This window comes from Diabrotica undecimpunctata, chromosome 7 (genome assembly GCF_040954645.1).
Source record: "Diabrotica undecimpunctata isolate CICGRU chromosome 7, icDiaUnde3, whole genome shotgun sequence".
NCBI lineage: Eukaryota > Metazoa > Arthropoda > Insecta > Coleoptera > Chrysomelidae > Diabrotica > Diabrotica undecimpunctata.
Genome location: NC_092809.1, coordinates 147,066,720 through 147,094,536, shown reverse-complemented (window position 1 = coordinate 147,094,536; position 27,817 = coordinate 147,066,720). Strand labels below are relative to the sequence as shown.

The 27,817-nt window shown below is 33.6% G+C and overlaps 1 protein-coding gene across 1 annotated transcript; it reads left to right on the top strand.

Moving 5' to 3' along the window:
* Positions 1 to 11,762: 11,762 nt before the first annotated feature.
* Positions 11,763 to 26,702, top strand: LOC140447028 (pyruvate kinase-like). Its single transcript, XM_072539616.1, has 6 exons — positions 11,763 to 12,460; positions 18,978 to 19,124; positions 21,358 to 21,570; positions 21,789 to 22,131; positions 26,084 to 26,256; positions 26,476 to 26,702. The coding sequence occupies exons 1-6, from the start codon at positions 11,839 to 11,841 to the stop codon at positions 26,619 to 26,621; spliced, it is 1,644 nt and encodes a 547-aa protein (XP_072395717.1). The 5' UTR covers positions 11,763 to 11,838; the 3' UTR covers positions 26,622 to 26,702.
* Positions 26,703 to 27,817: the final 1,115 nt, after the last annotated feature.

The window sequence follows — 27,817 nt, the reverse complement described above, 5'->3', positions numbered from 1 at the left end:
TGAACGAATAAAACAATTATTAAATTCTGTCGTTATCTTATTAATCAGCATACAAGAAAATAAATCAAATTTTTATAATAATAAGATTATAAAGCTACATACATTTATATTACGTGAAAAACCAATTTTACTTAAAATTTTCTTTACTTGAAAAAAGAAACAACAAAACTTTAAACTTTTGATTAGCCTAACAAAACCTCAGTTCTTAAATTTGAATGCTAATGACCATGATGTCGAAACGATCCTTCACAAATATAAAATTCAATTGTACAAACACTTACAGCTTATTTTCTTCTTGAGTTGTATGTTGGAAAATACCCAGAAAAGTCCAGTCTCCTCAACGAAGTGATCTCTCCTCCTTTGCACCTCGGCTCTTTATTAACGTCTCTGCAAACCTCCTGCAGACTACACAAAAAACACCTGTTTCACTTCTTCAAACTCAGCTACTTATTTATGACACCAGGACCTCCTTTTGTCAACTTGATGCCGTAAGAATACTTTCACATATACTTTATAAAATGCCCACGGTAGATACAAGGACCTCTTTTAATCTACTTGTTATCTCCTTCTTCAAACTATTCACTTCTTTTCGTTACGCCGGTATCCAAACTCACGAACCACACCCTATCTTGAGACAAACGACTGTTTCCTTCCGATGACCAAAATATGACTAACTCCTCCTGTCTCATGATCGACTCCCAAATTCCCATTTAAAAACGACCGTCCAATCAAAAAGCTCAAATTGTGTTTACCATGATTTTGGAAAAGCCTAATTTCGGTTTCAGAGAAAATTAAATAGCTTACTTTAAAATTGGTTTTTTCAATACATCATTTATACATATTTCAAAAGATTAGAATATGGTCATTTAATACTCGACTATACAAACAATGAAAAGATTAACTTACAGGTAAAATGTCTTCTAATTCTAAACAAACGTTTTTTGATAATTTTGTTTGAAACGGAAAAAGGTCGTTTGCCAAACAAATTTCTATTCTTATCTACACTAAATCTTATCTCAAATTAATATATACATTTTTGTTTATAATGATATCTTGAAATTGTATTTCGATGGATTTTTTTATTTATTTTTCTTTGGTTGGGAAAGAAAAAGTATGAAAAATTCCTTGCCTTTGCATATGATAAAAATTACTGAATTATGCAGGGATTTTTCTCTATGTAAAAACAATACCAGCATTTTATTCATAATATTTGTAAATATCGTTGATATTATAAATTCCCCTAATCTTGTCTGATTCTATGTGCTTCAACTCATAACTATTTATCCCATTCTCATTGTTTACTATGTACGGACCCTCAAAAACAGGCATTAACTTTCCGCACACGTTGCTAGGTATGTTGGACACGCGCAATGCTCTCACCATAACCTTCTCACCTTTTTTGAAAGTAACTGGTCTTCTTTTCCTATTTTGGTCTTGCCTCTGGATATATTTTTCGTTTGCTCTCCGCAATCTCCTCTGCACATTTTCCATTATCTGTGTGTATTCCTTTTGTTCTCTATCTTCCCATGGCCTTAGTGGCATTATACCCTTCATTATATATTCTGGGGTCTCTTTCGTTACAGTGCTCGGGATGGTATTTAGATACGTTTTTACTTCGGCGACTTTCCTATCCCATCGTCGATGTTGACCCTCTGTTGTAATCCGTAGAAACTTCGTCACTTTCTGTATAAAACGTTCCGAAGGAATACTCTGTGGATGTCTGATGCTAACAAAATTTGTCTCTATTCCCCGTTCTCGAAGTTGTCCCTTGAAACGATAATTTCTAAAATATGTTGCATTGTCTAGAAGAATCCTTCTTGGTGTTCCTACGGTGGCTATAAAATTGTCGATTTTTCTCATTATTGTAGCATTTCCTTCATTATCCGTTTAAATTTTAACTAGAAATACTTTCTACGCCTTACACGTTGGGGGCCATTTGTTATGATTGTTTATTTTGACTTTAATCTTAGTTTATTGAGCCAATAAAAAAATTATAACTTATTTGTTATCAAAAGTAAAATAAACTCCTTATATTACCTGTGTTCGATGGATTCAAAGATTTTCTAGTTGTCTTTTATCGGGCTGGAGAAGAAAGGATAATAATAAAAAAAAAATATTACATTACAAAGATTTACGTTTCTTTATTTTATATGAACGAATAAAACAATTATTAAATTCTGTCGTTATCTTATTAATCAGCATACAAGAAAATAAATCAAATTTTTATAATAATAAGATTATAAAGCTACATACATTTATATTACGTGAGAAACCAATTTTACTTAAAATTTTCTTTACTTGAAAAAAGAAACAACAAAACTTTAAACTTTTGATTAGCCTAACAAAACCTCAGTTCTTAAATTTGAATGCTAATGACCATGATGTCGAAACGATCCTTCACAAATATAAAATTCAATTGTACAAACACTTACAGCTTATTTTCTTCTTGAGTTGTATGTTGGAAAATACCCAGAAAAGTCCAGTCTCCTTAACGATGTGATCTCTCCTCCTTTGCACCTCGGCTCTTTCTTAACGTCTCTGCAAACCTCCTGCAGACTACACAAAAAACACCTGTTTCACTTCTTCAAACTCAGCTACTTATTTATGACACCAGGACCTCCTTTTGTCAACTTGATGCCGTAAGAATACTTTCACATATACTTTTTCTTTCCCAACCAAAGAAAAATAAATAAAAAAATCCATATATATATAATCCATAGTATATATATATATATATATATATATATATATATATATATATATACTACTACCAATATTAGTACTAGTATTTCTAGTAGGACTATGTAACAAGCTTCTGAAGGTCGATCTAGAGTACTTTCTGACCTCACTCTTTGGTTCCTCTTTCCTTGCCTGGTAGAGAGTAAGCCGCTTGAGCGCACTTGCGCATCCACGTTGCCCATATAACCATTTTAGAAGATAGAATAATACAGATAATTCGTTTAACGTTGATTATGTTGAAAATGTTGATTAATAAGTTACTAGAGCAACAATAAATAAACAAAAATGGTGGATACGTGCTTTTGCACTTATTTTGCGAATATCCCATTTTTGCGCAATTAAAACATTTGTTTTCATTTTAAAGTTTTTGTTGAAGACTTTGCATTATGCTTAACATTTGAGATAAAATAAGTTTTTGCTCAGCTATTTCTTTAAATTTTGGGCGATTGCTGAAAATACTTTTTACCCCTTATTGAGAGCTTGTTGTATTTAAACATCCTGAGGTCCATCTATGACTGTCTGTATACCAGTTGGTTCCGTAAAATCGTTATGTGCCTAACAGTACGTCAAATTCAGTAATCTTTTAATATTGGCTTTATATTCTTGCAGGCTTTCGTTATGTTTTTGATATTGAACTTTCAGCTGACTTTGGAAAAACCTTCTTTAGAAGCTGCTCGCCATATCTTCTCTCTTAAGTTTAAACGAGAGAGGTATTGCTGGGTGCATCCTGGGGAAGGAATTGCAAGGCAATTGCTGACTGTCTCGAAGAGACACTATTAAGAAAACTGTGGTTTCTTTCTCAGTACAGCCATTTGCTCTAACTACAGCCTCGAATTGAAAACCACAAGTTTCCCATGCTGTTTAACCATTGAATGTGGGGAGTTTTAGAATTTTACAAATTCTAATTGTGCTTGGTTTAACTATGGAAGATGACGAGGCTGTTTGTTCAAATTCGACTCATACAAAAGTAGTGGTAAGTTGTCCTTTTTCATTATCAATTAGATTGATTTTTCTTTACACTTCTATTAAATATTTATTTAGTGCTTCTTATTTATTAGGTTAAATAATAATTCTATAAATCTGTAGGTAATAATCTTTATACTGCATCTAGATCAACTACAGAGAAAGTTTTCCCATATTTGTAAAATTTTTCACCAATCTCAATTTGTTGTTGATATATTTTAATTCTATACCCGTTTATGATGCCTGTTCTGTTTCTTTATTTCTTTGCTCTTATCACAGAAGATCTATAGCCTTATAGTTAATCTTAACTGTAGATTTTGGCTTAAAACAAAACAAAAATAGAGATTTTTAAGTAAGAATATAATGACTCTTCTCTATGGCGCCTATACGTGGAAAACTAATGAGAAGAACAAAAAACAATTGAAAGCAGTAAAGATGGATCCAATCAGAAGTTTCTTAAGTATTTTTTGAAGATACAGAATTAGAAAAGACGTAATAAAATAAATTAAAAGTATAGAAATAATTGTACTACAATACAACCATAAGAAAGAGTTAATGTGATAAACGCATCCTGAACGTATAGTAGAAGGAAGATTATATTAACAAGTATTGGCAGCAACAACATCTAGTACGATCACGAACAAATTAGCGCAAAGTTAGAAAAAGTGCAACCATCTGATAACCGTTGTCAATGGATTGGATTGAGCAACGAAGAAGACGTAATGTATTTGGAAAACCGCATATAAACTCGTGTGGAAACCCAAACATCAATAAATAACTATTTCATATATTCAACAAATAACTTCGCAACATCCGGATTTCCATCTCATCCATCTCTACTTATTCTTTTTTGATAATTCCCGATTCTGCAACCCCTGTTCACATGTAAACGGGGGCAAGTCGCCTTTTGTGAATGTGTGCATCCTTCGTCCATGGGGTCTTCTCGCACATGACTCACCCCGTGAGAGCTAACTAGCAGCATCAACTGAGGCTGTGTTGGAAATCAAAAGGACCGGACTTTGACGGTAACAACAATAGCGATCAAAACAAAAGCAATAGTGAATGAAACACACAATTAGTTAAGTATATACTTGCGAGAAAAATCAGAAGGTATATTAAAACGTTAACCACATTCAGATTTATAGTCACCTACAATTTTACAAACGCTTGGAAATTCAGTAGAAATTATACAATATTAGCAAAAAATTACAAATTTTTTTTAACAATCAGATCTGACTCTTTAAAAGGTTTATAAAAGACATTACAATCATACAAAGTATAAATGATATATTGCTTAAATCGTCCTTTTCTTTGTCTTAATCTCTATATTGGTTCGACATCTTTCTTGGGCTATTTAACAGTAATTGGATAAACAAAAACTTCCTTTCATATTATAAAAAATCATTTGTTCTACTATTTTTACCCTTAATAGGTCTTTTTGTCGTCTTTTAACATTTACTATTAGACTGTGCTGAAAATAAAACGAAAAGTAACATAATTTTTGATAAATATAATACATCATAGAAATATGAGCCAAAAATAGTTTCAACAGAACAGAAGAGGAATGAGGAAAAACGGAATCCAGGAAGAAAATGGGAAAACGACAATAAGCAAGCATTAAGAGTTTAAGCCATAACTGCATAGTGGCTTCAGTGGCCAAATATTAGGTTTACCATACAGAAAGAGAAAAATGTTGATAAGCTCATCCATTTCATCACATCACATGAAAAATTTAAGTAGGGAAGATCATAAAAACTTTAATTGTGAAGACCCTATATGCAATGGATATATAACAAATTGACAGGAAGGATATGACACAAACAGGAAGGCTTTAGAGAGCAGGATTATGGAACAAATGACCATTTACATACCATAAAGATAGTAATTTAAAAATGCATCGGGTAAAACATATTACTAGTCCTTGCATTTGTTGTTTACGAGAGGGCTTTTGATTCTGTGGAATTTAAAAAACTATTGAAAACACTAAAACAAAGCCGAATTGATTACAGATACACGTCAGTAATCAGAAACATCTATAAAAACACAGAAAAATTTATTTTAGGTCGAGGAGTAAGACAAGGACAAAATATTTCACCAAAATGGTTTACAGCAGCTTTAGAGTTAATATTTTATAACATTCAATGGTAATATATGAGCACTAGTATAAGTGGAGAAGGACTAAAGCATATCAGGTTTGCGAATGTCATTGTATTTATCGCAAACAAGTCACAAGACACAATTTTCACGATACATTCGCTTAAAATTTAGTGCAAAAGGGCAAATAAACTTGAGAAAACTAAACGTTTGACAAATCTCGTAATCAGTGAAAATATAACGTTCGACAATAATACTATACAAGAAACATGCACTTACAAATATCTGGGACACGTGCACTTACATATCAAAATAAGCGGAGGCAATCAAACACAAGAAATACAAAAACTATCAGTAAGCCTGACATGGGCAGCATTTGGATAGCTAATGTTGCTACGCTACTGGTAGCAAACAATTTCTAATTTTATAAGATCTACCAAGGTAACTTTCTCCGAGCCAATTTCAAAGAAATCGCTGGTATAAAGCATTCAAAAGCTGTTTTTAACCATCGAAAACTGGTACCTTGAAAATCCTCGGTTAGCAATCATTTATAAGGAGGTTTTAGCTACCTAATAGAAATTTTGAGGAAATTTCTCCTGGCCCCTAATAGGTGAGGCAGTGATAATTTAAAAGTAGTCACGTAGTTAGTGTCACATTGTATCCCAGCTTAGATAGTCGCGTCTAGGTTAGAGTTTTCAACTCTCGCATATTAGTCAGTGTCAGTTTAGTATTCGATTAAAGGGGTCGACGCATTTCTGGTTTAAGAGTTTAGACTCTCGCGTATTGAGTATTCCTAGTAATTGTTATATAGCTTATAGTTTAAAGGCTCATTATTCATCAAGTATATTATTACTGAAGGTAACATCCTTGGTTCATGTCACAAACGCAAAAACTTTGCGCTAAAACTTTGGCTATATCTTAACTTAATTGTAATAACAAAGTTAATCATTAAATTACGTATTATTTAATGTTAGTGATTGGTCCTTTGAATTGCAATTAATTACATTACTCAGTACGCTCTAAATGGTAGTAAGATCTCTGTCCTACTTTGTGGAACAAATCTTTCGTTTATTTCTACCACATACTCTAAGGAATTTTATTATTTCAAATAATAATTCGAATATTATAAGACATTTAATTCCCATGTGGCTCAAGCCAAAGCTTTATAACCAATGTATTTTACCCGTACAAACTTATAAAGCAGAGAGTTTAACGCTGACGCAAAGATTCGAAAATACACTCAGAGTTATATAACGAGGCCTAGAACGTGCAATTCTGGGCGTAAACCTTCAGCACCACATAACATACCAACAAATTAGGTAAAGATCAGGCGTTCAAGATGTCATATTCATTGAGTCAAAGTGGGTAGGACACTTGGCTAGAACACAAAATGGATGGGAATGGAGACCCAGAAACTATAAAAGCGGCCCAGTGTACAGAACATGGGAAGAGACTGAGGAGGCATATGTCCACCAGTAGACGCGATTGGCTAAATGATGATAACAAATTGACCCTGTACATAAAAACTAAAAAAGTACGTCAAAGATAACGCAAAACTCACAGTCAGACTATAAAAATACTTTTTAATAATAAAAAAACGACAAAGCTACAGAAATTTATTAACAAAAAATAAATAAAATCCTCAAAAGCAAACGAAGAAATAATAAAAAAATCCAAATAAATTATTTATATTGAATTTTGTTTACTATTTACTTTTAAATGTATTCTGCTATCTAGAGTTGTTATATAAAGAGACTTGTTGAAGACGTTAATCCTACCAAGTCCATCCCTGATCGTATGGAAAACCGGGCGCGTGGCGTCCATCGCCTTGGGGTATCCCACAACGTTCCCACTGAGCAACCACCCTGCTGGCCAAAAGCTCCGAGAGTGCGGTGCTACGGCTCGACCCGAAATTCACCCCATTCGAAGGGGGTAGTCGACGTACAGGGGTGAGTTTCGTCCTCTTTGTCACCGGACTTGATTTGACGAATGTGTTTGGGTTTCAGTTTGATTTTTAGCTAATCATCAATTCTCATGTTACAATAAAAAAATGATGGCTCTCCTTTGGATCGGGGAAAAATTTTCAATTCGAGACATTTCGAGTTACAAAAAATGGCACTTTATCAAAAATGTTTCAAATATACTTCATGTAGAAGTTCAAAGAAGTTCTGATATAGCAGTTAGTAAATAAAAAATAAACAAAAGGAATAAATAAATAAAAATGTATAAGAATATTTAAATATTTTAATTTAATAACGGAGGAAAGAAAAAACTTAAATAGATAAAATAGAAAGATAAAATAAATGTCAAAAATACATTTTTACTTTAAAGGCCAAAATTTTATAATTATTTCGTATGCCATTTATGCAAACAGATATTTATAAATAAGCCTTAAATTTAAAATTAGTCAATTAGGGTAGGAATCTGCGCTTATCCCTAGTGGTGACCAGCGCTAATTTTCAGCGCTTGCCTTCGTTTGCGTAGATAAGTAAAAAGCTGTATATGAGTATCAGTTTGTTCCAAAATTATCGTGGTGAAAGGTGTTATTGGATTCCGAAACTGAAGATTCAAATATTTTTATTAGAAAATGTCCACTTAAAAACTTTACATAGAAGGAATGTTGGCGTACATGAAATTAATCGTGAACGACGGGAATTCAGGGAGTACCACTATCTCTTTCCGCAGCTAAAAATGAACAGTTAACGATTCTTTAGATACATGGAGATGAAGTTGGACGCATTTAATTACATCCTGAGTAAAATAAAAGAAAGTTTATCAAAAAAGTGGTGCAACTGGCATTATTAACCCATACTTGCAGAAGAACGATTGGTCATTTGTTTGAAGTAAGTATAAATTTATTGAAATACTTTATTGAAAACTACATATAGCATTTGTTGGCCGCTGTCTTTCATAAATTTAAGAGGACTATGATGAACGGAGATGACGTTGAACACAGCAGGCATACAACCACTATAAACGAATCAGAAATGAAACGAATACTTTAGTTAGATGAATAAAAAAGGAACACTGGCAGAGTTTCTCAAAACAGATAGAACACGACTTCTATGAAACACAAAAAGAAATATTGAGAATGATCAAAGGACAAAGAAAAGAGATGAACGAACAAATAAAAACAAACCATATTCAGAAGGAAACGTGGGTAGAGTACTTTCGATCCCTATTTGCTAAAGGTGACGATAATGAACCACTAACACCAGAGGTGACGACAAACGAGAAATAAATATTGAGGTGGAAGAGATAAAGGAAGCATTAAGAAAATTAAAAAATAGATAATCACCAGGAGAGGACAGAATACCGAATGAACTCCTAAAGTACGGAGAACAAGATCTGACCAAACAACTATTAAGACTAATCCAAAAAATAATAGAACAAAACAGAATTCCTCAACAATGGATATCAAGCATCCTAATACCTCTCTTCAAAAAGGGAGACAAATCGGACCAGGAAAATTACAGAGGAATTAATTTATTAAACACAACACTAAAGCTGTTACCAAAGTGATAACAAATAAATTGAATAAAATTATAACACTAGCAGAAGAACAACAAGGTTTTAGGTCGGAAAGATCATGCACCGACGCTATATTTATAAAGAGGCAAGTGCAAGAGAAATCAATGGAATACTACAAACCGGCATATCTATGTTTCGTGGACCTTACAAAGGCATTTGACCGGGTCAAATTAAAAGACGTTATCCACTTATTGTACGCAAGAGAGATACCTCTAGAAATAATTAAAACGATCGAAAATATCTACCAACACAACACAATAAAAGTATAAGTAGAAGAAGAACTAACCGACCCTTTTGAAGCTGGCAATGGGATAAGATAGGGAGATTCCCTGAGTTCTCTATTGTTCAACCTGATTATGGATGAAATAATAAAAAAAGTAAGAACTAAAAAAGGATACCAAATGGGAGAAAAACAACTAAAATAATCTGCTATGCAGACGACGCAATACTACGCTCTCAAAGTTAAGATGATTTACAACGTATGCTGCACCAATTTAGTATAACCGCCAGAAAATTTAACATGTTAATTTTCCCAAAAAAGACAAAATTTATGGTTACAACAGCAAATTTCTTCTTCTTTGAGTGCGTCTCCTATCGGAGATTGGATATTATTAGGGCGATTCTAATTTTATTTACTGCTGTTTTGAATAATGCGGTAGTGGTACAGCCAAACCACTCTCTTAAATTTCTCATCCAGGACATTCTTCTACGGCCTGGATTTCTGCTTCCCTGGATTTTTCCTTGCAAATTTACTAAGATGTAAATTGGAGCTGGAAGGTCAAATGATAGAACAAGTGATGGAGTTTAAATTTCTAGGCCTCACATTATCTAGCTCCGGAAAGCTCTAAACTGAAGTGGAAGATTAAGTGAATAGAGCAAACAGAGCCGCAGACTGCCTTAATGAAACAACATGGAGAAATAAAAATATCTGGAAAGAAACGGAAGGCAAAATTTACAAAACAGTCATCAGACCAATAATGACATACGCGGCTGAAACAATACCTGACACAAAGAGGACAAAAAGGATGTTAGAAACAGCAGAGAAGAAAACACTTAGAAAAATTGATAGTAAGACACTATGAGACAGAGCTAGAAGTACAGATATACGACGTAGATGCAAGGTGGAGAGCATTAAGAACGGGGTAAGAAATAGAAAAGTAGAATGAAACGATCTTATAAGTCGAATGACAACAAATAGATAAGATAGGGAGAGACTACAAAAGACGGTTCCCCAATAGAAAGACGATCAGTAGGAAGACTACGAAAATGATGGAACGACAACTTACTGGAGGTACATTGAAAAACAGACAGAGTCATGTCTATATAAAAAGAAGAAGAAGAAGACTGTGATGTGGACGAAGATTGCATGGGTAGTTATGGCTGAATTCTATGCAGATTACTTGGGTACGCAAATTCTTGCACTAATTGAACATTGGCTGAACTTGCGAATCTGTGACGTTGTTGCTATAGGAAGAGTATTGGAAGGAGTATTTTGAGGAATCGATGCTACAGAATCGTCAGATTGGACAGAATCATTTCCCACTTTAGCAAATTCTAATAAATCTTAATCATCGGCAATGTCTAGTGATTGCTTATGTTAAATGAGGTCATTTTTCAAGACTTTTTGGTACCTAGCAGCTTTTGTCGAAAAAGGTTAACTATATATCTACAAGCTTGTTTTAATCGATAGAATATGATGCAAATATAATATGTATAAAAGTTTTCCACAGGAACCTCTTTATTTATAACTTGTTTCAAACAAGTTTAAAAAAAAAATGTCTTTTGCTTCAATACTTTTTTTTATAATGAGGGATATTTTAAGATGAAAATTATTTATGTGATTTTTTCGTAAAACGTTTAATTTAAGCGTAAAATGCAAAGACAAAATTTAAAATATCGAGAAAAAGGCTAATTTTAGCATTTTTCGAAGACATTTTTCGATAGGTTAAAAATGAAATTTAAAAAAAAATCAAAAAATATAAGACAAAAGTTTAAGTCAGGCAGTTTCAAAATGCTAAATTCCGTAGCGTTTGTCATTTTTGCAGTATATATGCATCCAATTTTTTTGACTCTGTCAGCTTGTGGGTACAAAATAATCAATATATTTAGAACTTTCAAGCTTTAAAGAAAACGTTTTACGAAAAATCGCAAGAATAATTTTCGTCTCAACAAATGCCCAATTTTTGAAGCGAAACAATCAATTTTTTATAATTTGTAGGTAGTAATATAAATAAATAGGTCCTGTGGAAAATTTTTAATAAACTTTTAAACATAGCATACTGGCATCATCATCTATCGATTAATATAAGTTTCAGCTTGTAGGTATGAAATCGTCCTTTTGCGTCAAAATCCATCCGCCCAATATTATGTTTAATAAAAACCAAAAAATGACTTACGAAAAAGGAAAACAAGTCAAAATGTCAATTACTGTTAAATCGTGACGTTTATTGACAAGATATATAATATTTTTTATTAAAATATTGTGTTTATTTCAAAATTTATAGTACCAACATGGACTGTTTAAGAAATTGTCCCAAACTACCATGGATGATAGATTTTAACAGCAATGAAGCAAAAGATGTTTTAAATAACCAGTACGAAGCAGCGTTTTGTGCAAGTAACATCGATTACCTTACGAAACTCAACATAAGATCAATTCCAGCAAGATTCAAATCAACTCAAATTGTTTGTAGCATCAATCCGAATATATCCCTAAATACTATTGAAGAATTGCTAGCTGGAGGAATGCGCGTAGCTGTATTAGTAGCTCCAAATCTTGACAAATTAAAGGAAGTACTGGTAAAAGTGCGAACAATGGTTGATATCTTTAGTAGAAAAATTAGACGCGTAGTTCCATTGGGTATTGGACTAGAAATCAAAGGGCCTGAGATAAGAATTGGTTCACTGAAAGGAAATAAAAAACAAATATATATGGAAGAAGGGAAAGAGACTAAACTCACCACACAACCAGAGTTGGAAGAATTTGTCAACGAAGATATGATATACGTAGACTATGATAACTTTCCCAATTGTGTTCAACCTGGGGACCAAGTTGTGTTGGATAATGGATCTGTTACATTGGTAGCTCTGGATTGTGTCGAGAGCATTATTAGATGCATTGTAGACAAAGCAGGTGTAAACAATATATTGTTCTACTTTTTTTTCCATTTATTAGAGTTGAATCCCATATATGGTTTTGTTGGAAAATGCTATTCATTAATTTAGATAACCTTTTTTTTTATAACCATTTGTTGGAATAACATGTCGTATTGCCAATTGATTTATTTTAAAGACTAGTTACATAGCCAGAACCGACCGCTTTCAGTAGCTGCTTTTTGTTTTGGAGAATACTTTCGGATTTATCTCGTTATCTTATTATTTTAAAAATATATTCATTCATAAAGTGCTACAATTCCTAGCAATTATAGCTAACGTCATGGCGTTTAAAATTCTATTCTTAGGTGAGGTGAATTATTCCTTTATGTCATTTATAGCTTGCTGTCTGTCTTTGCTGCTGTCGTGACTCTTTTCCATTTCTTTCTGTCCTTGCACTGACCTTTCCAGTGTTTAACATTTATTGTTCTTTTATTATCTTCTACATTATTCAGCCATCTTTTTCTAGGTCTTTCTCTACACATGGGCCATAGTGGTATCCAGATCGTTATTCTTTTCGTCATATATGAGTGTGGGCGTCTCTGAATATCTCCTATCCATTCCATCCAGTAAAGAGATTTTATGTATCTTACTATACTTTCTCTCTTTAATTTCATTCTTTTTTATTTTACTTTCTCCCCATTTTTCTGTTCTCATTATTTTGCTTTCAAATTTCAGAACGCTATCTTCCTCTTTCTTGTTAATCGTCGTTGTTTCTACCCCATATTAAACAACAGGTCTTATTAACATCTTATATAGGTCCATCTTTATTCTTTTAGTTAAAGTTCTGCTTTTTAGCAGGTTTCTATTCATTTCATATGTTGATTCCTTTCACACTTCTTTTCTTTGTTCTCTCTCTTTCATTTTTTTCTATTGTTACTCCCAAGTAGTTAAAGGTGGAGACAGTTTTAAATTTATGGTTTTGAGTTATTAGATATTTCTGAGTTATTGTGCCGTCCTTTCCTATCGTCATGTATTTTGTTTATCTCTAGCCCCATTCTGTTTGCTTCTTTATCTAATTTTTTAATTGCTCTTATAAGTGTCTTCTTATAAGTGTCTGCATATGCCATTACTTGAAGTTGATCTGTAATATTATTTTTGTTTGCTAAGTTTGTCCTCCTTATTATTGCTTCTAACATCAGACAGTGCCGGGAAGATAGAGACACCTTGTTTCATGCCTTGGAAGTTGTTCCTTGAAACTTATTTTTGTTGTTGTGTTCTTTAGATGGACTCGCCGTTAGCATCTTCTTCTTCTTCATGTGCCATCTCCTCTAAGAAGGTTGGCAACCATCATGGCAATTCGCACTTTCGATACCGCTGCTCTAAAGAGGTCAGCAGAAGTGCAGTTAAACCAAGCTCTCAAATTATTCAACCAGGAGATGCGTCTTCTTCCGTGACTCCTTCTACCCTGTATTCTTCCTTGCATTATTAATTGTAACAAGTTATAACGCTCCCATCTCATGACATGTCTCAGTTATTGCAGTTTTCTGATTTTGATTGTATTTAAAACCTCTTTATCTTTTCCCATTCTTCTCAACACCTCGACATTCGTGACTCTATTCACTCAACTTATTCTTAATATCCTTCTGTAGGCCCATAACTCGAAGGCTTCTAAACTGTCCGAAACATATTTCTTTAATGTCCAAGCCTCCAACTCATAAAATAATACGGAGAACACAGCATCTCAGAAGTCTTATCTTTAAAGAAATTGACCGTTAACATATCTTAATTTTTTGGGATTCCAAGATGCTCTAGCTCTTCCATCATTTTCGTCCGATTAATTGTATCAAAACGGGTTTTGAAATCTATGAATATAACGTGTATTTTTCTGTTCTATTCTCTCAATTTTTTAATCATTTGCTTCAGTGTATGTATGGAATTAATTGTTAATCTCCCCGATCTGAACACGTTCTGATATTCTCCTAATATTCGTTCAGCGCATGATTAAAGTCTCATGCTGTAATTCTCGCACTCCTCCCATTCTCCTTTTTTATAAGAGTCACTGTAACACATCCGTTCCAATCATCTGGTACTGTATTTTGTGTCGATATTTGTTATATTACCTTGTTTATTTCTTTGTGTAATTTTATTTCTCCGTATTTTATTAATTCCACTGCTATTTCATCTTCTCCTGCTGCTTTGCTGTTTTGGAGGTATTTAATTTATTTTTGTACTTCTTCTGTATGAATTTTTGCTTCGTCGTATCTTGTATTATTGGTCTTACTTCTTCATTACAGTATTTTCTCCGTAGTGAATGGCATTTTTTCAGAATATTGTTCCTATGATCTGCTGATCTGTTTACCTTCAAATAATGTTTTTTCTTTTTGGTTTTGTTTTGTGCTGGGCGAATTTTTTGTTGCTCAAACTTTTTTTTGTAAAATTGTTTTATTTTATGGTGCTTTTCACGTAACCAGTTCATACCAATCTTTTTCCTTTTTGTTATTTGTTTCTTTCATATTACTTTATTTCTTGTTTCATTTATCTTGTTTTTAATTCTTGCCATCTTTGGTTTTTTTTGGGCTGACTCATAATTTTGAATATATTTTCATTTATCTAATCTTCTCTTATTCAAGTCTCTTCTAATGCTTCTAGGTTCCATTTATTAGAGTTTGTTTTAGCTTGATATCTTTTTTCCATCTAGGCGAGCTCATTGTTATTATTACCAGAAAGTGGTCCATGTCCGCTTTTGTCTTTCTGTTAAATCATTTGTTCAGTATTTTTTGTACTAACTCTTTGGTAACTAGGACATATCGGTTTGATTTTCACTGCCATATGGATGTCTCCAGGTTGCCTTATGTTTTTTTTGGATACTCAAATTTTGTTGATAGAATAGTTATATTTAGCGTTGCTGCGGGTTGACAGATTCTGTAGCTACTGTCATTTGTTTTGTCGTATAGAGTTCCTATTCCGTTTCCAAATAGGTTTTTTAAGTATCATTGTTTCCCGAGTTATGCGTTTGTGTCTTCCAGTAATATAGCATATTTTTTCTTGGTATTTACCGTACGCATTATTTAGATTTTAGAATTCATATTTTTCTGTTGAATCGGATGTTTCAGTAAACGAGCATATACTCGTATATGTATTAATGTTATATAGTGCTTTATTTCATTTTTAGTCTGGATGTGGCGATCCTTTCGTCTATCAGATTGAACTTTGTTATGTTGTTTGTGAGTTTCTTATTTATGTAAAACCCCACTCCATGCTTGCCTTTTTTGTCATCTCCACTGCCCAAAAATACATATTCTTCTTTTATAATTTATCCTGTTTTTAATATCTTACTTCTTGTATCGCAGCGATGTTTATTGTATATTTTTTAACTAGCTTGCTACTTCTTTCATTTTTTCTTCAGTCCTTAATAACGTCTTAATATTCTATGTTGCTATTGTTAATATATTTTTTTGCTTTCTCTATATTTTTTTGTTCCTTGGCCTTTGGACGTTATGTTATCCTTTGTTGTTGTTTCCTTGCTATCATCACCAAATTTAATCTTGGCCTGATGCTGTGCCAAATTTATTGCCGATACCTGAGGTTTATTTATGTTTTTTGTTAGTTTTTTAGATCCATATTCATTGCTGTTTTGTCACCTTTCATTTCCACAAGTTAGATGAATTACTTTAATTAAATAAGAATCACTGAGAGCGCAAGATTAACATCCTAAGTAACCGTGAATGGTACATTCTAAGAGTAGTAAAAGGTCATGTGATGAGAGGAGATGAGTATTTGTTTGTTAGAGATGATAGTACAAGTGGTATAAATGCAGATCTGTAGTTTTATTCTTAGCTACAGTAGCAAAAGTAAAGATAGCAGTAATTATTACCAACCTTCTAACAGAAGACGATACCTAAAGAAGTAGAAGAGTAATGAAGCAAAAAATGTTTTTAGTAATCAGTATAAAGCAGTTTTTTAAAGTAGCATCGATTATCTTACGAACTCAACAAAAGATCAATCCCAATAAAATTTCAATCTATTCAGACCGTCTGCAGAATCATTCCAAATATAGATTTTAACACTATTGAAGAATTATTAGCTGCAGGAATAAGGTTAGATCCAGATCGTGATAAATTAAAGAAAAATTACTAGTAAATGTGCAAAAAATGGTCGAAAACTTAAGTAGAAAAATAAGACGGGTAGTTCTATTGGGTCTAGCAATAAAAAGAATAAGGATAAGAATCAGTCCACTGAAAGAGAATTAAATACATATGGGAAAGGAAAAGAGACTAAACTGATCATACAACCAAATTTCGAAGCATTCGTCAACGAAGATAATATGATATACTTTGACTATGATAACTTTCCTGTTGCTGTTCTGGCTGGGACCAAGTTGTGTTGGATAATGGATCTGTTAAATTAGTATCTTCTCTAGATTGTGTAGAAAGCATTCTTAGATGTATTGTAAACAAAGCGGGTATAAAGTACGAGGCATATTTTTTAAGTAAGTACCGTTTTGCGATTTCGCCGCCGCAGTGCTACGGTCAGCGTTCCGCGCATGAGCGTTGGTTACCTACATCTCTTGTCTACGCACTGACGCCATTACAGTCTGGTTCTTCATTGTATACTTGTTTACTCCAGTGTTTAAGATGCCTCCAACAACCGTGAGTTACGCTGATTGTAAAGTACGGGCTGTTATATGATTTCTTAGTGCTAAAGGCGTAAAACCGATCGATGTTCATCGTAAGATCGTTGAAGTTTACGGACAAAACATTATGAGTGATGGAATGGTAAGGAAATGGGTAAGAGCATTTAAAGATGGCCGCACAAATGTGCATGATGAAGAACGGAGTGGGCGTCCTTCGGTCGTTAAGGAAAATTTGGTGCAGAAAGTGGACGAAAAGGTGAGAGAAAACAGACGTTTTACAATTTCATCATTGTCTGACTGCTTTCCTCAGTATTCTCGTAGTGTTTTGTATCGCATTGTTACCGAGAACTTGAATTAACGGAAATTGTGTTCACGTTGGGTTCCAAAAATGTTGACGAATTTGCACAAAACCCAACGTATAGGCAGTGCATTGACTTTCCTTGAGCAGTACCACAGTGAAGGTGAAGATTTTTTAGGCCAAATTGTTACTGGTGACGAAACGTGGGTGGCCTACGTCACACCAGAATCGAAACCACAATCCATGGAATGGCGACATTCATCATCACCCAAAAGAGTGAAGTTTAAGCAAACAATTTCTTCCCGGAAAATCATGTGCACAATTTTTTGGGACAGAAAAGGAGTATTGCTAGTGGAGTTTCTGCATCGTAATGAAACAATCAATGCAGCGTCTTATTGTGAGACATTGAAAAATCTGCGTCGTGTAATCCAGAACAAAAGACGTGGCAAGTTGAGTAAGGGTATCGTTTTGCTGCATGACAATGTCCGTCCACATGTGGCTAATCAGACCAAAGATCTTATCAAATCATTTAAATGGGAAACTCTAGATCATCCTCCATACAGCCCTGATCTGGCGCCCAGCGACTACCATTTGTTTCAGCACTTGACGAAACACCTGGACGGTCAGCGTCTTCAAGACGATAACGAAGTCAAAACATTTGTGATGCAGTGGTTAACAAGTCAGGCGGCAGAATTTTATCAGGAGGGTATTCAAAAACTGGTGCCACGTTATGACAAGTGCCTCAATATTCACGTAAATTATGTAGAAAAGTAAATTAAGGTACATGCTTTCATGTAAAAATAAAATTATTGCCATATCTTTGCACGTCTTTTTTAATTCCAAAACGGTACTTACTTAAAAAACACGCCTTGTATATATTTTTCCATATATACCATAAGTAGTGTAATTATGGTATTTTGGAAGATGCTAAATTGATTTCCTTCGAAACAGATCTTATTGCATAGCAGGCTGAGGCTAGTTTCTTACCTAACAAATCGATATGAACGGAGTGGACGGAATTGATTTAAGGTTGCTGTGTATAAAAATACCTTTTACAGAATCAACGATACTGATCTGGCTGTTATTAAGAAGTAAGGGTTGAAGAGCTCCTTTATAGGATAATGTTATTGTCTTATCCATGTTAAAAGAGAGTAAATTAAAGTCGAACCAGGTTTTTATTTTAAGTAGACCAGAAGTTCGAGTTATATCAAGAGTTGGAATATTAGAGTTCCTCCAGGTGATACTGGTATCATCAGCAAAAAGAAAAATGTTTCCATTGATTTTTAACTTAGTGATGTCATTTATAAAGATAAGGAAAAGTAGAGGACTTAATACTGAACCTTGTGATAATAATGCTTTTGTGACTAGAGTCAGTATCATGTGCTCTAAATAGTTGTTTCTTATTCCTTAAGTAAGATTGGAGCCAATTCAAAGAAATACCTCGAATTCCGTAATCAAAGTGTCGTAATTTACACAATCAAAAGCTTTGGCATAGTCACAAAAAAACAGTACCAGTATAAAGATTATTGTTTAGTGCTTGATAGACCTCATGTAGTATAGAAGACATAGCATCACTTTAATACTTTTACTTGATGGGGTGCTCATTTTTTAACCTTCTTTCAGGGATGCTTATCAGTAACGCCTCAGTAACAGTACCGAATGCCACGATACCTTTGCCGGCGATATCGGCCAGTGATAAAGAACTTTTAAAAATGGCTATTGGAGAATGTGTTGAGTACCTTTTTGTATCCGGCATTCAGAACAAACAAGGTAAGTAGACAAATCCAAATATATTAGTAATAAATTAATTAAAAATAAGATTATTTGGTGTATTATAATAATTTTTTGAAAATTGTTTCAAAATATTAAAAGTCATTTTAAAACATTTTTTAAGAACTGTACTTGATCTTTCTTTCTTTCTCCCCTTTCTTTTACCCTATTGGGGTGTCAGATTTAGGCTAGCTATTTTAATTTCCATTTACCCACCTCTTTCATTCTTTTCTGTTTTCTGCCATTATTTTCAATTCCTCGAGTGATTTTTGTTTAAGTTTTCCCGCCTCTAGTACTTGCTGTATTCATTTTTTTCTTGGTCTGCCTCTTTTTTTTCCAATGTTGTTTGCTTCATAAACTTTTCTTGTTATTCTATTGGATTGCGTCCTCATCAGTCCTCATGTCATACCAGTTCATTTGTCTCTTTGCTATTTTGTTCATTATCGGTTCCTGGTTGGCCATTCTCCTAATAGTCTCGTTGCTTAATCTATCCCATTTTGTCTTTCCAACTATCCTTCTTAGATGTCTCATCTCCATTGCGTTAATCCTGCTCTTATGGTATCCTGCTCTTCCCAGGTATTCGTAAGTTGTTACTATTTCCAATTCTTAGCTTTTACATTTTATCTTTATTTGATTATCTTCCTCTCCTTTGCCGCTGATTATCATTATCTTACTTTTTTCCTCGTTTATCTCCATTTTTAGTTCTTCTATTTGTTCTACCCATATATCCATAAGTTTCTGCATTTTATTCTCGGAATCTGCTATTAGTACTATGTCGTCTGCATACATTAAGTACTCTAGTGTTACCGGTTGTAATCTGCGGTAACCTATTATTATCTGTAGTTGATTGGTTCTGACTCTAGTGTTTCTTATCAATTCGTTCATTAATATTATGAATAGCAAAAGGCTGAGACTATCTCCTTGTTTAATACCTCTCTTCCAATTAAATGCTTCCGATCATTCCCCTGTTATTTGTACCCTTCCTTTCACCTCTTTGTAAGTACTTTCTATAATTTTTATTAAAGCTTTAGGTACGTTTATTTTCCTCAAGCATTTCCCTATAATATGTCTTTCTATCGTGTCAAATGCTGCTCTTAGGTCTATGAATGCTAATACTAGTTTTTCCTCCGTATCTATGCTTCTTTCTATTAGGTTTCTAATGATATATATGTTGTCATTTGTCTGTCTTCCCGATCTAAATGCCGTTTGTTCTTCTCCCAATACCATCTCTACTTCTTGTCTCACTCTCTTCTCTATTATTTTCGTATATATTTTAAAGCATACCGATGACAGACAAATTGCTCTATAGTTGTCACAGTTTACATGTTCTGCCAGTCTTTAAGGATTGTTTGTTTTTTTCACGCCTCTTTATATATTTTTTATAGACAGTTTATTCCTTCTTCTACCATGTATTTTACCATTTTCGGTTCAATTTCATCATCTCCATCTGCCTTGCGTATTTTTATATTTGATAATCCTTCTATTACTTCTTCTCTACTTATTTGCTCTGGCTCTGTGTTTTCTTCGCCTTCATTGATTATATTGTCTTCCTTTATCACTTCGGTATCAAATTTTTTCTCATAATATTCTTTCCATACCCTAGCTACTTGTTCTGGGATTATTTGTATTTGGTTTGAAGTATCTCCTACTGCGTTTATTTCCTTTCGTTTTCCTTGCCTTATGTATCGTATTGTCGTCCAAAAGTTCCTATTATTTGTTATATATTCTTCCTGAAGTTCTTTTCCAAATTCTTTCCATGTTTTTGCTTTTGCTTGTGTGACTGTCTTTTGACCAATCGTCTCTGCCTATAGTATTTTTCTTTATGTTCTTCTAGTCCCGTTTCGATGTATTTTTTCCATGCTATTTTCGTCTTTTTTATTTCTGTCTTCACTTCTTTATTCCACCATCTTGTCTTTTTCAACTGTTTATTATGTTTTTTGATTCCACACACTTGAGTTGCTGTTGTCTTTAATACTTCACTGTATGTATTCCATCTTTCTTCCATTGTCCATGTTTCTTTTTGGCGCTCTGTTTGTCTCAGTCTTTTGTTAGTTTCCTCCGTGTAAATCCTCCTGTACTTGATCAAAAAACAAAAATTTTCTCCTTTATTTATAAACAATATCCATAAACGCAGTTTTATCCTTCTGTGTTCTTTTAAAATCATTGGTCGTAATTTATTAATCTCTGCGTAGAATCCGTTTAAATCTAATGAATTATATCTTACATATTTTAGGTGTTCTCGATGTGAAAGATATTCTCGGGTCTCGTGGTAACACCATCCTAATCGTAGTCAAGGTAGACACTGAAATTGCCGTAGAAAATATCGACGAAATAATCAAAACTGCAGATGGAATACTAATCGACGCCGATCGACTTGTTATTGAATTGCCTAAGGAAAAAGTGTTTTTGATCCAGAAATCTATAGCAGCAAAATGCAATTTGGCAGGTACACAATTATTTTAAATAAGCTTTTTTGTAAAATACATATATCCTACGAATTTTTCTTAACCAACACAGATCTAAATCTTCTATTGAAAGTGTAATTATTAATGTTTCTTTTGCTTTTTATTTCTGCTTACTACTTTTAATAGCCTTACCTTAGTTTTCTGTTTTTTAACACAAAAGCAATAAATTAACCAACTAATACCAAATTATATTTTCTAGGAAAACCAATAATTAGCACATCATCCGTAGCGAACGCTACAGAAATTTCAAAATCAGAAGTAATTGATATCACAAACTCAGTCCTTAGTGGTACCGATGCCCTACTTCTACCACGAAATACAAACAATAAAGATATTATTAAATTTGTTAGTATCATTTGTAAAGAAGCAGAACCAGCAATTCATCAAAAGCAACTGTTTTCCGACCTAGTAAGTCATTTTCCCGCTCCAATGGAACCTATATACAGCCTTGGGATTTCTGTTGTGGAGGCAGCTTCAAGTAGCAATGCAGCCGCTATCGTGTGTCTGACTTCTTCGGGTAGAACTGCAAGAATTATATCCAGGTATGTACATTTTAATGTGTTCTAGTTTTTAACGCAAGGGAAGACTTTCACGTCTCCCAGACATATTTTATCATCATCTTTGGCTCGACAATCCTCTGTGGATCTTGGCCTGCTCTAAGATTCGTCGCCATTCTGTTCGGTTTCTGGCAACATGTTGCCATCTTCTGATTTTTAATATCCGTAAGTCGGTTTCAACTCCATCTAACCACCCAATTAGCGGTCGGCCTTTGCTTCTTCTTCCTACAGGTGTTCCTGTGGTTAGCTTTTTAGCAATCGTATTTTCTGGCATTCGTATTATGTTTCCAGCCCATCTGAGTCGCTGTGTTTTAATGAACGTTATGACATCTGGCTCATCAAAGAGCTGATACAATTCAAAATTATATCTTCTGCGCCACTGCCCTTGGTCGTTTATAGCTCCAAATATTTTGCGGAGTATTTTACGCTCAAATATTCCCAAAAGTCTTTCATCTTTCTGTGTTAAAGTCCATGTTTCTGCTCCATATGTGAGGACCGGCCTCAGCAATGTATTGTATATAAATATTTTAGTTCTTCTTTGAATGTTTCTTGAGTGGAAATGCTTTTGGAGTCCATAGTATGCCCTATTTGTAAGATTTATTCGTCTTTTGATTTATTCGCTTGTTTTATTGGTAGCAGTCAATAGCGACCCATGGTATGTGAAGTTGTCAACACGTCCAAAGGTATGACTTCCAAAGACTGTTTCTCGTTCCTCATTTGCTATCGGATCCTTTGTAACCAACATGTACTTGGTTTTGTCTTCGTTGATGACTAGACTGACCTGTTTCGCCGCTGTTTCCAATTCTAGGAGATGTTGCTCAACATCTCGCTTGCTACGTCCTATTATGTCAATGGCATCAGCATATGCTAAGACTTGTATCGCTCTATTGTAAATAGTACCGCCATCCCTAATTCGTGTATCTAGGACTGCCTTTTCTAAGGCAATATTAAATAGGAGGCAAGCCAGAGCATCCCCTTGTCTGAGTCCATCCGTTATCTAAAAGGATCTAGAAAATTCTCTCCCTGTATTCTAACAGTGGCTTCTAAGTTAGACATTGTCATTCTCGTTAGTCGGATAAGTTTCTCTGGTATACCAAACTCATGCATTGATTGGTATAGCACTGTTGACACTGTTGTATGCGGCCTTGAAGTCGACGAATAGGTGATGGGTTTCAATATTGGATTCTAATGTTTTCTCGAGAATCTGTCTTATTGAATGAATCTGGTCAATTGTTGATTTTTCTGGAGTGAATCCAGCTTGATTTTTACCAACTATGCCCACTGTGTAAACTTGCAGCCTTTCGTAGAGAATATTTGCTAGTATTTTGTAAGCAGTTGTTAACAGGGTTATACCTCTATAGTTGTCACACTGGAGCTGGTCACCTTTTTTATGTAACGGGCATATCACGCCTTGAGCCCATTTACAAGGCATGGTCTCATTATGCCAAACAAGAAGTAAAAGCTTATGCAGTGTCTGTAGTAGGGCATCACCACCATTCTTGTAGAGCTCACTGCAAATTTGATCAATTCCTGGTGATTTATAATTTTTAAGCTTTTTAATGGCTTGGGCAACGTTTTCGATGGTAGGTGGTCTTTCGTTTGGGTTGAAAGGATTCCAATCATTTCGATTTGCTAGGGTGTTATCTGCTTCTTCGATATGATGGCCATTAAATTTTGCATCGAAAAATTCAACCCATCTGTTTAGGATTGAGGCCGTATCATTTAGGATGTTTCCTTCTACATCCTTACAGCTCCTTATTCTTGGCTTAAACTCTTTGCGCATTTTGTTAGATTTCTGTAGAACTTTCGAGTTTCATTTTGATTTCTTAGCCATTCTGTGCTTTCCAACTGCTTTTGCTCAAATTGTCTTTTTTTCTTCTATGTAATCATTTTTCTTCTCTTCTTAGGGTCCGGTATTCTTCCTTTGCTCTTCTTGTGCATCCAGCTTGATTTGTCTTTAGGTATTCCCTGTTTTTGTTATCTGTTGCTTCTTGGCACTCCTTATCAAACCATACGTTTTCTTTAACTGGTTTGGTTTTCCCCAATATTTTTGTTGCTTTTTCAGTTATTATGTTTTTACATTTTCTCCACAGTTCCTCTACATTTTCCCCCACCTCCAGGCTCTCCATTTCCTCGTCCATTTGTCTCCTATACTCTCTCGCAACGGTTTCAATGCGCAGATTATCAACATTAATTATGTCTTGTTTCGTGTGTTTATCGTTCTTTAGGTTTGATATTCTTCCTCTGATTTTTGCCATTACAAGAAAGTGGTCACTGTCAATGTTTGTGCCTCGGTAGCTTCTGACGTCTATGAGATCGAAAGAGTGCCTTGCATCTATCAGGATGTGATCTATCTGGTTAATGGTTTCGTTATCAGGGGATTTTCATGTTCCTTTGTGTATCATTTTATGGGGAAATCTTGTTCCTCCTACTATCATGTTTTTAGTACTTGCAAAGTTTATTAGTCCCAACCCGTTATCATTTGACTCTTCATGTAAGCTCTCACGTCCTATAGTTGGCTGGAAAAATTGCTCTTTGCCAATTTTTGCATTAAGGTCCAGAGCAATGATTTTCACGTCATGACGTGGACATCGATCATATTCTTTGTCTAAGGTGTCATATAATTCATCTTTTTCATTATCCTCCTTTTCTTCCGTAGGTGGGTGTACACTAAGTAAGCTTATATTCAGCCATATTTCATCCATCTTATTATGCGTTGGCTTAGTCTTAAAGTAGATCATGAGGCCAAGTTATGTCTTCTTTTGACTGGATCTTTGTTGTGGTGGATCCCTAAATAGTTCGTTTTCGTGGTGTATGCTACACTTACTTTGTGTCTTCTTAACTTTGATAAAATATTTAGATGACGTTTAGTAACGATGGTTTTTTTGATTTTGTTTTGGATATTGAGTTTTGGGAAGCAGTAAGCAGTATATTGGTTGTAACTCTAAGAGTACTGGATGATTTTCTTTCAAATGAGGCATTGGTAAATCCTGCATTAAAGAGGGAGCTAATTTTATCTTTGATATTTTAACGTATCTTTTTATTTCAGGTTACTTTTTCTTTAATTTGCTCTTTAATCTCAGGTATTTAAACTTGTGTTAACTTTAACTTTTACTTCATCCTTAATCGTCAGATTCGTTATTATTCCGTTGATAATTGTGAGATATTTTGTTTTTTATACAGTTTATTTCATGGCCTGTTTGTTATCTTCGTCTTATTCATCCCATGCAATAATGACTTGGATATCATCGTTATCGTGTAGCTTTACCTGGGGGGGTCTTGGCTGATTACAACTTTTTCCAATTGGTTCTGAGTTCTATCAGTCTATAGTTAAGTGGAATGCTCGTCTTTTTTTACAGCTACTACCACGATTACGTGACCTGGGGATCGAACCTTGTCCCTCCAGCTTACTAAATAAGTAGCATAGCCTTCAAGTTGCGGTTGCCAGGCGCTGCTCGTCTTGTATTTGTATTACCATTCTCTTGGATTTTTTTTTCATAATATTTTCTTGTGTGTTGATAGATGAGTTTTAAATAAATATAAAACCGTGCTCGAGATTTGTAGCCGTTTTGGAAACCTCCTTTTGATATTTCAAAATTGACCATTTTTTTATATACTACATCGCCATTTCATTTCCTTTATATAGTTAATTGGTTACTTTTATTAAATCGCTGTGGATCTGTTCATTTCCTACCCATATATTTTTCACCAGATATACATAATTTGTTACCTGTTCTATAACTTTTGGTAGTGTGATATCTTAACGATATGGTATTGTGGTACCTTCAACTTAGTTTTTTATTTTAAATAAAACCAGATTCAACACATTGCAAATGTTTAATTGCAAATTGCAAATGTTTAACTCCAAAGGTTTGCTACCTCTTTAGATATTAAATCTTTACATTTACATTTTATTTTATTTTACATAATTTTTTAGGTGCAGACCACGATGTCCTATAATAGTTATAACTCGATATCCTAGAGTAGCACGACAACTTTGTCTTTACAGAGGTGTTGAACCTTTAATCTACCTCAAACCGTTCTGTGGCGAATGGAACAGAGATGTTGACAACAGGGTCCAGTTGGGAGTGACTTATGGAAAGCTAATGGGTAATCGCATTCAAAAAAATCCCTACAAATTGATATATATATATATATATATATATATATATATATATACATATATATATATATATATATATATATATATATATATATATATATATATATATATATATATATATACGAACATAATAACACATGATCACACTATTTATGAAGCAATTCCTTGGCCAGGTCTCAAAATAATCTCAATATTTATATTTTTAGGTTATATTAAAATGGGAGATGTCGTCGTAACAGTTACATCTTCAAGGCCAGAATGCGGAATGGCAAATTGCATGAAAGTAATATATGCTACTGAGTTCGATAATTTACCCCATCAAACGCGAAAGCAAAGTCAACAAAGTAAATAAAAATTTGAAGTAACTGTTTTGAATGTAATTAAAAAAATATAATATCAGCGAGTGTTCGTATTAAATTTTATTAATAACCGAGTATATAATTTTTTTTAGTATAATCTGTAGAAACAGTTCTTTATAGAAATTACTGTTTTTAATGGAAATAAGCTACAAATGTGCCATTAGATAAGACTTTGAATATAATCAAGACAAAATTAGAGAGTGATGATACATTGGCAACTAAAGGAAGACTAAATATATCAGTTATAATGGAGTTATTGACATTATTTACTGATAATACCTATTTTCAACTAAATAATGAATTTTATAAACAAAATTTTGGTCTAACAATGGGCTCTAGTTTATCTCCAATATTAGCCGATTTATTTATGGAAGATTTTGAAACAAATATTATTTCTAACCAAAATTTAAAACCGGCAGTACGGTGGAGAAATGTAGATGATCCGTTCTTAATATGACCTCATGGATCAGAGTTGTTGGACACAACATTCCTGAATTATATAAACGATAAAGAAGAGACATTTACCATGGAAAAGGAATATAATAACACACTACCTTTCCTGGATGTTTTAATTTCTAAGAACGATACTAGATATGAGACTCAGGTGTATAGAAAACCAACACACACCAACAGATATCTAATATCAATATCAATATTAAAAAGGGAATCGTTAAATCCTTATACGATAGAGCAAAAATTACTTGTTCTAACGAAAATTGGTTCTTAGAGGAAAAACATTTATTAACATCTGTTTTATTAAAAAATTATTATCTTTTATCGTTTAGAAATAATGAATTTTCAACAATCGAGCAATCAAACAGTTTTATTTAGGTGAAACATCAAGACCATTAAATGTTAGAATAAGTGAACATCAATCTTATATTAAAAACAGAGAATTTGATAGATCTCAAAAATAAACAAATGGTAAAAAAAATCAAAGAAGCGGCTCTAATTATGCTAAATGAGATCAATTGTGTCTCAAATTTCTTGGCAGAAGGTAGTAGGATATGGTTACCCATTATACCTTAATTTTAAATTTCATCCACACTTTTATATATCAGTGATTTATTTATATAACAATTTCCATTTATTTGCTTAAATTTTTGTCGCATATTTACTGTACAATAAAAACGAAGTGCAAACATAATACATAAAGAAAGAAATCTTCGGATTGAAATCAAATACAAAC